Source organism: Thamnophis elegans, chromosome 1 (genome assembly GCF_009769535.1).
Source record: "Thamnophis elegans isolate rThaEle1 chromosome 1, rThaEle1.pri, whole genome shotgun sequence".
NCBI lineage: Eukaryota > Metazoa > Chordata > Lepidosauria > Squamata > Colubridae > Thamnophis > Thamnophis elegans.
In genome coordinates, this window is record NC_045541.1 from 8,976,996 (window position 1) to 8,992,110 (window position 15,115).

Below are 15,115 nucleotides of genomic sequence, written 5' to 3' on the forward strand. Positions count from 1 at the left end.
ACAGTATCCAGACTTGTGTACAGGTAATAGGGAACTGTACTTACTCACTATGGTCTATCTTTCTCTCCAGATGTTATAGGTATTCCTCTTATTTAGCCTGGTTATGGCCTAAAATGTGCAAAACCATGTATTTTGTTCTGTGCTGGCTATATGTGTTTTGTCAAGCTGGGCACTGTGGTTTGTAAATCATGATTTACATTTTAGCCAGTTGAGTATTTACAATCAAATATAGTTCATTCAGTAAATCATGGTTTATCCCAAAGTATGCAACTGGGTGGATGTTTGTTGTTTCTAGCAATTTTAGAAATGCTATTCTGTCTGAATTGTCCTACCACACACTGGCAGCGTCCTCATTTTCATTAATGAAATTATAACTTCACTCTTATATGCTCTTGTGTCTCCTTTTTCATACCAATGGTTGGAACCAAAGTCACCACAAATCCCCTGAAATTCATGGGGTGCAAGTATTAGAATTGGCTCCTACCCCAATACTGTTTTACAAGTTTTCCCCTTCCCCTATTATCCTTAAAACATCCCTGCACTATACAATTGTCAGTCAATTAATATTTGATAAATTGTTCTGAAAGACCAGGATTCAAGAAAGGGATCATGCTCACATGTTCGCCGAGACCCTTGTCCTTCCAAAACTATGGGATTTCCTTGTGAGCTTCCTAGTCTGAAGATGACACATGACCTTGCCTAACTGCTAAATTGTATTCTTGAATCCTGGGCCCACCCAAGCAAATATGAAATCCTCATTTTCTTCCAGGCAGAACTGGGCACTGGTAGGAGTGGAATGGGATGAGCAAAGCTTCACTCCAATAAAATAAGGAGCAAAACCTTAGAGGTTGTTGTGGCTGCCTGTTTTATTATATTCTTGGACTAATTTTGCAGTCAATAGGCAGGCTGCTAGCTTCCAGCATTGTGACAATGTTTAAATTTTGCTGTGGTCAATGAGATGTTCTAACTCCTGAATGGCTTGGATGTTGTGGTATGCATGAAGAAGGCAGTATTAGTCTTGCTAGATCCACATACAGGAGATCTTTTTTTTGGCTCTTGGGACCCCTGGGAGAAATTACATTTCTTTACATGTAAAGGCTGGTTGGGAAGTGATTTGTAAAGAAAAAAGACTCACTCAAACCTAAACCTGACTTTTGGATTACGAATGGTTGCTGAGATCAGTGTCTTGTGCAGAGGCACCTGGGCATAGATGGGACTAGATAAGGTAGGGAAAGGACTTTCTGGCAGAGTTCTGATATGAAACAAACATATAAGTGTGAATATCATCAGAATTAAAATAATACTTCAAAGGGAAAACTAAATTATTATGGAAGCTGTATAACTGTAGCATTAAAATAAATTATATTGGAGGTTTATCTATTTAATATTAGTAATACTAATAGTAGTAACAAGAAGCCTCCTGATTTAGATCAATGCACAAAACATTTTGATCCAAGATTTCACCACCAAACAAACCTTAACTAAATGCCAGTTTATGTTAGTTCCGAATTATTATTTTTTTCTTTTTTAACTATCTTAAGATGAAAGAATGCTCCTTTTAAATGCTGAAAACTTACGATTATTGAAATGTGCAAACAGATTTTATATTTAGAAGAGGGAAAAAATAAGCAAAGCATATTTAATTTGAAACAAATGTTTTATTGTAGAAATTTATAAATATATTGGATACATATTTATCCCACTTAATCTAAATATGTTTAGAACCATAATTTCCTGTTAGAAGTTACTATTTTTTAAAAAACGGACAATTCCACAAAATTGAATATTGAAAGGTATAGTTAAGTTTGTGGATCTTAAATTATAACTTGCTGAGTTTGTAAATTATAATGGTTTAAACTTTTTTCAGAATCCATGTTTATTTTCAGAAGCCATGCAGGAAATTTCACAAAACTTTAAATCCACTACAAGAAAATTAATCCATCAGGAAATAAATGGTGAAAGTATGTAAATTACTCTTAAAACAACAGCACTGCAACCAACTGTATATCAGTATTTAACTGAATGCATTATTCAAAATAACCCTGGGAGTGGCTAAATAATTTACAACAGTTTTCTAAAATCTTTTATAAAATATTAATACTTTATAAAATATGAACAAGCGAACAATCCAGTTGCATTCAAGACTGAACCTGGAAATCCACTAATCCGGTTATTCACCCAGAACGGTGATGTTAAATGTGATCAATGACCAAATACATACTCAAATCTTCACTTCTCAGATATCATAAAATAGCTCATTTAATGATGTTGGATGAACTCTCTCTAGCCACACACATAATCAGCAGAGATAAACCAGGCAGGAGCAGAAAAGATCTGCCTGAAACAAATGTTATTTTCCCACCAGAAATCTCAACTTTTGAAACTAGCAATCCTTCCTCTATTTTGAGGACCAATCTGGTTAAACAAAGGTAAGCGGGAAAATTATTATTCTACTGCTCGGATCAAAAGACTAAAAAATTTTCTAGAAAACGCCTCTAGCAAATCATCCCGTCACGTTTAGTTTAGGATTTTTCCCCCACTTCTGCAGTTTCGCTTCCATTTTTTCCCAACCTCCTTTTCTGAAACAAGCACAATGTAATTCTGCTAATTTGAAGAGTAGTTATTTCGTGATTCTTTCAATACTACGACTATAATTCTTTCAAATGAGCCTGGGAAGCATTCATCATGGGCAAGAGCTCGAGGAACGGAGTGTCCTGCATCTCCTTTTACTTTCACCTGACAGAATGCTTTTGAAATGTCAAAAAAAAAGAGAGGTTCTCTACAGATTTTCAGGAAAAGATTGACGTGTCCTACAAGTACCATTTGTGCAGGGACAAGGGGGGGGTGGTAGTGTACATTCTTGACTTTACCAGGGATGGTTGAAACCCTCACCCTACTCCCACTTAAAATGGAAATGACTCGGAATTAATCTCTTACCCTAGCCAGGGCTTCTCCGAAGTTCCAGGGGCTGCCAACCAGCAGCGCTTCCTAGCAGGGGTGGAGAGGGGGGTCTCTATCCCCAGGCGGCCACAGGAAGGTCGACGGAGAGGCGAGCTACACAGCAGCCTAACCTAGGTCCATCCTCGTGAGATGGAAGAAGAGCGCAAACATTTCTCGGCGGCGCCCAAAGTCCAAAGTCACCACCTCGCTTTCTGCCTCTTCCGAAGGCTTGGAAGCGTCTACCGCAGCGGCTCGCAAAACTACTTTAAGGAGTGGTGGGTTTTGTGGCGGGGGTGGGGTGGGGAGATGACGAAGAAGAGCCGAGACTCTTCCTTTTTTGCTTTGCATCCGGATAAAAGTCTCCAGCGAGACTGCACGAAGCTTATACTTGGTGCTTTATTTCTGTTTTTTCTTTCTTTCTTTCTTTCTTTCTTTCTCTTCGGCCCCGATTACAAAAGGTTACCCGGCTTCGGCGCACAGGCGCTTGGCTGCAATTTTTTGCGGCAGCTCCTGGGGTTCGCCGCTTCTGCTCCCTCGTGCATGACAGTTGCGGAAAGACTTTCGCTTCGGGACGTCAGAAATAAGTATTTGGACAGGGCAGGGAGTTTGGTGGTGGTGGTGGAGAAGACACCTCAAGCCCTTGCATTTCTTTCACCCCCTCTGATGGTGAAATATCAGAGGAAGGTTAAAACCTAAACATTCCCTCTCGGGAGCCCCAAAGGCGGTTACATCTGCGTGGGTTAAGGCAACCTAATTTTGCGTGGGCTGAATGCTCGCCTCGATCTATTTACATCGGCGAATAACTCCGATGAAGGGAGGAAGGAAGGAAGAAGGGAGGAAGAAGGGAGGAAGGGAGGAAGAAGGGAGGAAGGAAGGAAGAAGGGAGGAAGGGAGGAAGGAAGGAAGAAGGGAGGGAGGAAGAAGGGAGGAAGGAAGGAAGAAGGGAGGAAGGGAGGAAGAAGGGAGGAAGAAGGGAGGAAGGAAGGAAGAAGGGAGGAAGAAAGGAAGAAGGGAGGAAGGAAGGAAGAAGGGAGGAAGGGAGGAAGGAAGAAAGAAGGGAGGAAGGAAGGAAGAAGGGAGGGAGGAAGAAGGGAGGAAGGAAGGAAGAAGGGAGGAAGGAAGGAAGAAGGGAGGAAGGGAGGAAGAAGGGAGGAAGGGAGGAAGGAAGAAGGAAGGAAGAAGGGAGAGGAAACTGGGGGGGGGCTGCTTTTAAAGTCTCTTTTTCCTCCCCCGATTTTTCTTTCTTTTTTTTTTTTCATCTGCTTTCCTAAATTTCACATTCTTAATGAAGCTGTTTGGGGAAGTCTTAAAAAAAAATCAATCCTGGAAGAAGTTAACGCGAACCACGTTTTTTTTCTTTTAAACTGTTGCCAGGATAGCTTCGCGGACGTGGCCACGAATTGCCCAGAAGTCAAGTTCGACTCCCAGGCAGGGCGATACTTTTTCTTCGTTCTCCTTTATATCTGAATCGCCTCCGTCTCCTCAACGGCCCCCCAATTCAAACTAATCCCCCTCGTCCTGCTTACTCTTCCCAACGGGGGCGAAAAGAACCCGCAGCGTCCCCAAATCTTTATATATATATATATATTTAAAAAAACGTCCCGCCGTCTCCGCGAATATAAAAAAACGCCGCACGAGCCCGAAACCCATTCAGGCTTGAGGGGATGGTGGTTTGTTTTTTTTTTGACCCTCTAGCGCCACCGTAAAATCAAAGCGCTCTTAAGGGGGCCAAGAGTTTCGCTGAGCGGCAGCAGCAGCAGGAATGCTGGTCCTTCTCTGGCAGTTGGGCGGGCGCGCGCGCGCGGGGCTTCCCTCAACGGCAGCGCCGAGGGAAGGCGAAAGGAAGAGGAGGGGGAGTTCGCCGAGTCGTCTCCGCCGGACGGACGGAAAAAAATGATCCCCCGCCGCCGCACCACCTTAAAGCGCGGAGTTGGCCGCCGACGCTGAGGGGGAGGCTTCGGGGGGGTCTCCGTGGCTGGGGGCGGCGGAGGGAGAGTGAGAGAGAGGGAGAGAGAGGCAGGCAGGGTCGGTTATTTCTCCCCCCCCCTCCCTCCCGCTTACCCAGGATTCCGGGAGGAGAAAGCGCGCTCTCGTGCTGGGGGGGGGTGTGTGCTCGGCCCCGCGCTCAGCGTCCGTTAATTCTCCCCAACGGTCCCTTGTCACCGTTCCGGCGAAGGCGGCGTCGTCTTCACCTGGGCTCCCTTTTCTCGGGGCGCGGATCCTTAACCGCTTGTCTTCCGGCTCTACCCCAACCTCTCGGCAGCTCTCTTTTGAACGCCGTTTTAAGGGAACGGCGGCGGCGACCGACCGACCGGACGAACCACTCACTCACCCTTCTGCCCCCCCCCCCCAAAAAGGACCCTGGCGGCTTCCCTCAGGACTCCCTCTCTCTCTCGCGCGCGCTCGCGGGGACGCGCGCCCTCAGGACGAGCCCACGCGGACCCGTTCCCCGCCCTGAGAGGAGCGGGTTGGCCACCCAGCGACCCCAATTCGCCTCGGGAAGGAAGGAAGGTGGGAGGGGGGGTAAAAAGAAATAAAATCAAAATAAAATAAAAAATGCGGTCGAGGAAGGCCGGCTCCCTTCGGCCGCTCTTCTCCCCGCGGGGCTCGCGCACCGGGCCCTCCTCCTCCTCCTCTTCCCTGCGCTGCGGGGGAGGGCCATGTGCGTTTGTTTTGAGGTTGTGTTGGTGGAGGTGGTGCCGCCGCCGCCGCCAGGCCGCTCGGAGGAAAGAGACTGACGGGAAGGAAGCGCCTGGAATGGATCCTGGGGGCTGGCGCGGCTCCAAGCCTCCCGCCTCTCGCGTCCCGAGTGCCCTCCCGCGTGGCTGCTCGGCTTCACTTTTACAGCTGTAGCCTGGTTCGCTCGCTGCCTTTCTCTTCCCCCCCCCTCCACACCTCCCCACCTCCCGCCCCCAATTTCCCCAGCTCCCCTCCCCGCTAATCCTGCCCCCTTCGCAATGCCGCCTCCTCGCTTCTTCTCCCGGCTCCCCCCGCCTGCTCCCTTCGGCTTTGCCCGGGTGCTCGCGTGAACCGCGCGTTTCAATTCATCCTATATTTATTGGGCTTTAATTCACTGACAAGGCGGCTTCCTCTTTTTTTTATCCCCCCTCCCCTCCTCTCCACCCCCCCCCCCCGGTCTTTCTCGCCTGCGTGGAAACGGCGGCGCTGGCCCCAGCAAGCAGCAATGTGTTAAAAAATCCTAGCCGGCCGCCTCGGGAAGGGCTCTATCCTATCAAGAGTGAATCCCGTAAGATCAACGCAGATACTATTTTGGGGGGCTAGGAAGAGGGGAAGGAGGAAGCGGAGGGGGGGTGGGTGGAAGAGAGAGAAAGTAGGAGGGATAGAGAAGGGAGGAAGCGGGGCTGTTGTTATTTTGGATTCCAAGAATCGGGAGGAGGTAGAGAGAGAGAGAGAGAGAGGGAGGGAGAGAGGGAGGGGAAAAAGGCATCACCACCACCACCCCCAAAATTCCCAAAGCAAAGAAGGACAACCCCAGAAAGGACTCACTTTGCTTGATGACTCAACGCAACTAATAATCATTTGTCTCCTCGCTGGCGAATCCCTCGTGTTGCTGCTGCCGCCGCCGCGGCTGCTTATGCTGGCTGGAAAAGGGAGAGATTGAAAGTGACACATCGGGCGCAGCTTGCGGCTTACCGGAGATCAGAGCACCGGCTTCTGCTGCCACTGCCGCCGCTAGTCCGATAGAGTGTCCCCCAGCCTCTCCACCCCTTTGCTCCCCCCCCCTCTCCCCCTCTTATTTCTTCCCCCCCCTTTTTTGCCGAAGGGCTGAGAAACCGCCCCCGCTTTCCCCCCCCCCGCCTCCTTCCCTTCCCGATCCCAGAAGTCTCACCTCTCTTTTCCAGTTGCCACCTCGGATGCCCTTTTAGGAAGAGCTCTTTCCTCAAAGCATCAAGCCGTTTAAGGCGCAAGACGGCCAGGCATCCTAACTCGGGAACGAAAAAAAAAAGGGGGGAAAAATAATAGCCTCCCCCCCCCCCCAAAAAAAAAAAACACTTAAGGCGTCGGTGGGGTGGTGTACTGGGGAGAAGCGAAAAAAGGCAAAGAAGACAAATAACGTAGCAAGAGGAGCCAAGGAAACTTTCCATCCTGGATTCTCTACTTTTGATCCATGGACAGAGCCCAAGTCAGCCAAGTTACGGACAGAGTATAAGCAGTAAGTACTACTGGGAAGCTTAGCCGAACTTGCCGCGGTTAGTCCCGAAAGATGGTGGAAGACGCCTGCTCAAAACAAAATAATTGACTTAATAGTAATGTAATAACTGACTTGAGTTGCTTCAGGTTGAAGTTTTCAATGCGATGTGTTACACTCCATTTTTATTTGTTTCTGTGTAACTCTAAATCGCCTCTTATGCTGTCTCCCCCCCACCCTACGTTGTGTAGTGAAGCTTGCAAACGCAATCTGCTTGACATAGCATTTCAGCACAAAATTCTAAATCGGCGCTAGGATTAGAGGCATATAAGGGGAAATACTCGGGGAGGAAAATGCCTTTTCCCCCTTCTGAGCGAAACTATTTTTTGCTTCGCAAAACGAAAAGCAAATCAACAGACGAATCAAAGGTTAGCCTAACAACCCTATTCCTTAGCGAGTGTTTACAAAGATAGCAAATATATAATGCTTTTAAAGGCTTGTTTAATAGTTTGAAAGTGGGGCAGCAGTCTTAAGTACTTTTCGCTGGTATTACATGTTTTCTGCTTATTTCTTCATACTTTATCCAGAATAAGATCAATCTTATTCAATCGTATAAAACAGAGCTTATGCACCGAAGAGAAATTCCTTGTGTGTCCAATCAAACTTAGCCAATAAAGAATTCTATTCTATTCTACCGAAATGCATATTTAGCTATTTAACTGGATGGTTATATTGGTTCATGAGTTATTGTATCTGAAATGCATTATCTCTTTTAAAGCTTAGGCTTTCTTAATAACACATTTGTTTGCCGAGTCCCACAGCTTTTATAAATTGCATTCTTTCTCCAAAAGAGAAACTGGAAACAGGTAAATAGTTCTGATAATAGTAAGGTTTAGAAAGCCAAAGTTAAATGAACTGCCAAGTTCTCCTGGTTAGCTGATGGTACCCCAAGCAGCATAGGAAGATATTAAGAAATCAGGTGCAAAACTGTGCGTTTATTTCTGCTTGAAGCCCTCTCCTAGTTAAATGTAGATGTAACTAATTGACACAGTGAGTCTGGATGCTTCTGAAATGGTATTTCTTGTTTGTTTCTTTCTCCCTCTTTCTCTTTTTTAGGTCCTTGCTCATTTTATTGTGACCTGCCTGTGGGAACGTTGTCTCCAACTCAAAGTAATATGGATCGGAGAAGTGAGAGTCCCTGCCTAAGGGATAGCCCAGAGAGAGGGAGAGGCAGCCCTGATGTCAAAGGTCCTCCCCCGGTGAAGGTGGCCAGGCTTGAACAGAATGGCAGCCCTATGGGAGCCAGAGGGAGGCTCAATGGTTCTGTCACCAAATCAGTGGGAGGTAACAAACCTAGCAGAACTAATGTATGCATAACAGTCTGGCGGCTGAGTTATAATAGCACAAGGTCTCAGGGTTCAGGTTGGCGTAGCTTGAGTGTCTTGGTGTAAGATTACGGAAAGAAAGTCAATGGCAGACAGTTAATGCCCACTTTAACTGATGTCTCTCATCAGTAACCAATAGGCTCATTATGGTTAAATAAAGTGGCTTATGTAGAACGTGGCATATTTTGGGCACTTTGCCATTTTATATCTGGAGTTAACTTCTTTATGATGCAGTAGAGAGTGCCTCCCCCCAATGCTTAAAGTTGTTAAACACTTTGTGTTAACAGAACACATAAAAATGTAGAATTTCTTTCATTTAAGGGTACTTGTCATTATCTTCTAAATAGTTATATATCTATATTTGGACCAATGTCAAAGTATTTAGCCCATATGTAGTTTTTTTATTTATTCTGAAATGGCTTGCATTAAAAAACTATATTAAAAGGGGCTCTTAATTTAGTCCCAAAAATTCTCTATTTTTGTTAACACAATTCACAATTTTCATCATATTTCATTCTATCTTAGAAGGATTTCAAAATCTTTAAAATATAGAAAAAGGTCATTTCAAAATCCATTCCTGGCTAATATCTTAGATTAATTTAATAAAAGAGTGTACAGATTTTACTAATTAAGGGTATGAGGATAAATATCATAACCCTTTACCTTGTGTCTTACTTGTCACAAAAACTCAGAGGCATTGGTGTATTATTTCTTTATCTGTTCTTAATTTAATTCAGTTGAGATTTGTGAGATGTAGTTTAGGAGTTCAGGTGGCTTTCTAAATCTGTAATTTTAATCCATTTAGAAATAATAGTTTGGTATCACTAAGTAAAATATAATGTGAAATAAATATATAAGCCAAATCATTTATTTACTTTCTTTTGAAAAACTATTTTTTGTGTAGAATTATATATCTATTTTAACACTTATGTTATTTGGATATTATAATTACAGATACTTCATGTGTTCTATATAATTTAACATTTTAAAATAATGCCGGTTCAGTAATTAATATTTTAAAACCTTTACAATATGCAGTTACTTTAAATATTTCATTTTTGAATGACATATTTCCTTCATCTTTCACTTCAATCGGTTTAGGTTTTGAGGTGGGCATTATAACAAGGTCATCTTTGTGTGAAGTTTCTAAAGTAGAAGGAGATAATAATAATGGCAAACACGTAGTTCTCTTAAATAGAAAGCATGTTGTAATGCACATGGGAGCATTTGTACTGTGCAGCAGTTTATTAAGAAATAGATGTCTTTACAAATATTGGGTTCTTTGATAAGAAAAGTACCGTATAGCACCATTGCACCCTTTTTAACAGTTCAACCATTTTGTGTGCCTTCTTACCTTTCCCTGTTCAGTAGAGATTAGTAATTGCTAAAGGTTACTGAAAAGTTGTATCTTATCTGTCTCTCATTCTGTCTCCCTTGTCCTCCATTTTTGTTATTTATATATTCTTAGGTAATTTAAATGGTTTTTTATACTGGATAAAAAGCATTAAATGGTTTCAGAGCTTTGATGAATGTATTGGGTTGTTTTTAGTATTCTTATCAATGTAATCTTAGAGATAAGAAAAATAAATAAGTTATTGAAAACTATGAAAGTAATAACAGCTATTGATTTGTTGCTTGGTGCAACTGTTTCAAAATGAGCCATGGAGGAGTTTGTCAAGATAAGAACATTTATTTTAAGGAAATGTTTGTAAATCTGCATTGTTGCTTTGTGTTGATCTGTTAAATACATTGCGGAATGAGAGGTTTTTAATTAAAAAAAAAATATTATGCAGCGGTTTGCAAGTCTTGCTTTACTACTACAGGGCTTTGCCACAAAAAATCTCAATAAATAGTGTGACAAGAGACAGAATTTTATTCATTTTTTTGTGAAGTCTCATTTCTCAGAGTCGTCTTCTAAGAACTTATCTTTTCATGCAATGCTAATTGTTTTAAATTAATAAACTTTATTATAGTATTGTTCTACTTCATGCAGGGTCTTGTAATTGTAGCATCTGCTTATCAATTGAATGGAAGGCACTTAGAATGATTTTTTAAAAAAACATTCTTCGTTCTATTATGCTGAATACTAAGGCAAATAAATATTGAAAAAGTTAAATTAGACCATCTTAGGAAGCGGGTGAGATAAAATTGATGTAAATTTTATTTTAGTTGCTGTAAAACTTTCTGTCTTATAAAATCTTCATGTTATTGTGCTTCAAAAGTTTACTTTGTAAAAATGATCAACAAATCTCTTCATAGAATTAAGCATAAATTACTGAAAAAGATTGCCTTGCTTCAAATAGTGCATTTTTATAAAATAAATTTATCCTTTTAATTACAATACAACCCAATATTTGTGAAGAAATCCATTTTTAAAAATAAATTGCTACAAGTATATATGCTGCCATGTGCATTACAACATGCTTAATCTGAATTTTATAGATTTGAAGATAGTAAATTATAACAGAAAGGAAAAGCGGTTTAGAGAAAGGAGTAAATTAAGGAATCTAGCTACACTGAAGGAATATTTGGTATATAAAACAATAAAAAGATCTCTTGAGATTGTCCAAGTATAATTACTTAGTTTTAAATATAATACATAATTTAGGAAAGTTACAAGTTCTTAAAATAGTACTGTAGTTCTTTTTAAGGATCACCAGACTGTAATTATCTTATTTTTGTTGGGGAAAACAAAAAAGCCCATTGATATTTCCCATACGATTTTAAAGCACACTCTTTTCTTTATCCCTCCAATTATTATTTGTGCAGCCCTAAGATTATAACATTAATTATGTTAAGATGCATATCTCTGAACATGAACTTGTAGCATATCCTTTTTCAAATGTTTATTGTTTTTGAGTTAACACTTCTTATTCTTTACAATAGTAATTTCAGTAGAACTAGTCAAGATTAGCTGCTCCTTTTCTTTCTGCCTCTCCCTTCTTCTGGTATTCTAGCACTTCCTGCAATTCCTAGATGCTCTGTTTTAACCATCTATGCAATAAAAGAGAAATGCTGTGATATGTTCATGATTGGCAGGATTTATAGTAAGTCTGTGGGAGAAAAAAGCAAATATCTCTTTAAAATACATATGACGCCTGGGAGAGAGGTTAAAGCAAGCAAGAGCTCTGGGGTGTTGACAGCTTTATATCCCTGCTGGGTAACATTCACTTACTAGAATTGGCGTCTTCTCTCAGTTACTAATTTGCTCCATAAGGATTTTGAAGAAAAGAAAAGGACGATTAATGGCCAGGAAACTCAGATTTCTAAAAATGCTGAATAAAATTATATGTTCATGACTCGTCAGTTTTTATGTACATTTATCTTTATTAGTGTTTTGGAGCCTTAATAAGACTGTGATCTTACCTCATTAATTTAGAAATGAGGTCTGTAAAAATTGCTAAGACGCCTTAAAATTAAGTCTTTTATTTTGTCCCTATGTTAAATACAGAAAAACAGTATAACACGTCAACATCAGATCTAAGAAACAGAGTGCATAAATCTGAAGTTGACAGGTTATACGATCTGTTTTCATACTTGATCCATTCAGTTCATTTCTTGAGTTATATTATAAGGCTGAAATGCACATATTATCAGGTCTTGTATATATTTTTAGACTGATTCAGAAAGTATAGGTTTTGCTTAAAGAGATATCTAGTGGGTGAATGTTTGAATGAAAAGTAGTAACAGTTCTGTAGCTTCTTAATATGTCTCAAAGTTTAGTATATCATATAGTTCACATGTTCAGTCAAATATGGTATTTTTAACAAAGATGATAAAATTATTGAAGGTCAGATCCAGTCACATTGATACTTATTAAATCAGTCCAGTGAAATCAGTGAGTTTATCATGACTAATTTAAATGCCATTATTTTTAGTAGTTGAATTCTAAGGATAATCTAAGCTGGAAGCCAGCCTATTTCTATTCAGTGTATGCATATATTTCTCAAACTGGCGTAACAGGAAAATATAAAGCTCTGTTTTTAATTTTTAAAATGGGTAGAAGTCCAATATGATATACGTTTGAAAAATATATCCCATTGAAGTAAATGCACATTAGGTTGTGGCCTTAAACTTCAGATCAGGGCCTCAAGCTTATACAGCTTACTTAATAATGAATTCACTGCTGCATAGTGCCAAATAGGATTTCAGTTTTTGTTTTAAGACCTAGCATGTCATTGTTAAAATCTTTATGTTACAAAGATTAACGCTGTATCTAATAGAAATGGGCATGGGGGGTTGTTGTTATCTTTTATTACAGTTGCAAGGGTCATGAGGGGAAAATCACAGTTAACTTTTCGCTGAAAGATTAAGATGGAATCTATAGTAATGAGGATGTTCTAATGTGTTAATGGAATAGTATTGATGACAATTGTTAATATATTTTTTCTCGCAAATAAAGTTGCTTTTGCAACTGAGTGGCAATAACACTATAGTGCTGAAGCTTTCAGTTTTTCTCCTGTTGGTATTGTTTTATATGTGTAGCGACTGCTGTATAACGTGATAGAAAAGTAATCTAGTTTTAGCCATTGTAACAGATTCTTATTATTGCTTGATTTTGGAATATATGTGGTTTACATAAACTTGAAATGGTAGTGCTTTTTAAACATAATATCAGTTTAAAATATTGTAAAACCTGTTTATTTTAGAGTGTTAATAATCAAAATTAAAATCTTCAAAATAATTGGGGAATGATAAGCTGTTTAGTAAATTAGAAATTGAATATTTTAAGAAATCAGATTTTATAATTTAATTGATCATTGAGATGTGCTTTTGGAGTCAACTATCTCAACATATTTGGTCTTCTCATATAGCTCTTCTTGGTTTCAGAATTTGGTCTTTTGGTTTCAAAATATAGTTCTATATTCTGAATGAGCATACTGTATAATCCAATAAAGAATCTGGGATTGGTGTTTTACATAATTTTGGAACACATCTTCTGAAATACTTTATATAAAGTCATAACTTTGATGGATTTCAAACATCCATCAACATGAGTTGTAATGCAATTTGTTTATTTGCTTCAAAGACAAAAAGATTCGCTTGATGAAGAAGAGAATGGCTGATGCCATTATATAAACTAGTAACAAAGTCAGTGTAGTGAAGGAAAAAAACAAGGAATCCAGCCTTACCTCTAAAAGTAGATGTGAGAATGCACTCTAAATAGAATGCAGTTTTATATAGAATGTCAGTATTGTAGTTGCTTAAAAATGATGACTTCATTGGGAAAAAGTATACTTAGGACATTATAGATACATAGTATTTAAACTTGTGATACTATTCTTTCTTTCTTTCTTTCTTTCTTTCTTTCTTTTTTTCTTTCTTTCTTTCTTTCTTTCTTTCTTTCTTTCTTTCTTTCTTTCTTTCTTTCTTACTTTCTTTGTTTTTTTCTTTTTCACAATTGTTTCATTGGGAAATGAGCATAATTGATAGAGTTCTTTTAAACTGTGTGAAGAAGGAAAATATGTTCTAGGTGTATGTAAAGTAAGTAAGTTCCATTAAAGTAATAAGATTCGCCATACTAATTTATTTCCGTTCAGTCCCTTTTCTTGCATTTAAATACTTGGTGTATGATGTTGCACTGATTTGTTCCCTAGTGAAGTACATGCAGTTAGACTTGTTACAGATGAAAACTTTGTCCTACAGTCTTGCAGAAAGGCACACATTTAAGACAATTGCTTTTTAAAATGATGGCTATGAGAGTTTATTTGCTGAAAACCTGTTATGTAGATAGTATATGCATTTGTCTATAACATATATGTCTAATGTAATATTTAAGGAGTAAATATGGATATATTAGTAACAGTATAAGACATGTTTCAGTAGTGCAAATTCCTTGAGCTGAAATGGAAATAATATCAGCTGGAAGTTAAGAGGAGGGAAAATAGTCTTGCATTAGTTGTATTATTTAGTCAATCTTGTTAATTTATGTGAAGAAGTTCAGAGACAGGGAAGTGTTGTTTTAAAAGCAAAATCAAGGCTGGTTGGATAACTTTAGGCCTGTCACTCTCTGTCAGTTCAACTCACCTGATAGGGTGGTTGTTGTTGTGGTGAAAATAGAAGGAGGAAAGAGTATTAGTATGTTTGCCGCCTTGAGTTATTTATATAAATAATAAAGGTGGGATAAAAATAATAAATAAATAAATAAATATTCTGAGTTAATAATGAATTAATTTATTATTTCCAAAGCTAAAAATAAAAATGGAATTTTTTGAAAACCAAAAAAATCTTTTCCTGATTGTAGTATAATAAATAACCAAGGTTAATAAATATGCAATATAATTAATAAATAAGCAAGGGTATAATAATCAACATATGAGTAAATTATTATTTAATAATGAATAATGAATAGTTATAATTAGCAATGCGTTTTTTAAAAGACATGCTACAGTTTGGAATACCTGTAAATTAAGACTTGGAAAATTTTACTCTTATATGTGAGTAGGTAGTTCATCCAATGTTGTTCAACACCACTTAATTACATGTAAATTAACATTAGCTGACTTAAAGTTGATACAGTTATTTGCTGGGAGAAAGGCTGGTAATTGTTTTGTAGTTCTTCTATATATTAAACCTCAACATCTTCTGCTATTAAAACTAAGTGCGCTGTTTGAAAATCATTATTAGGTTTCTGGTCTGA

General features: G+C 39.4%; 1 protein-coding gene across 3 annotated transcripts in view; it reads left to right on the forward strand.

Moving 5' to 3' along the window:
• The first annotated feature begins 4,152 nt into the window (after positions 1 to 4,152).
• The window catches only part of SATB2 (SATB homeobox 2), a 251,593-nt gene continuing 240,630 nt past the window's right edge, over positions 4,153 to 15,115 (forward strand). For all 3 annotated transcript variants that reach the window (XM_032229135.1, XM_032229143.1, XM_032229151.1), the window contains exons 1-2: positions 4,153 to 7,114; positions 8,207 to 8,434. In XM_032229135.1, coding sequence (XP_032085026.1) covers positions 8,266 to 8,434 — 169 coding nt within the window. In that variant the 5' untranslated portion in view covers positions 4,153 to 7,114; positions 8,207 to 8,265. The remainder of the gene's footprint in view (positions 7,115 to 8,206; positions 8,435 to 15,115) is intronic.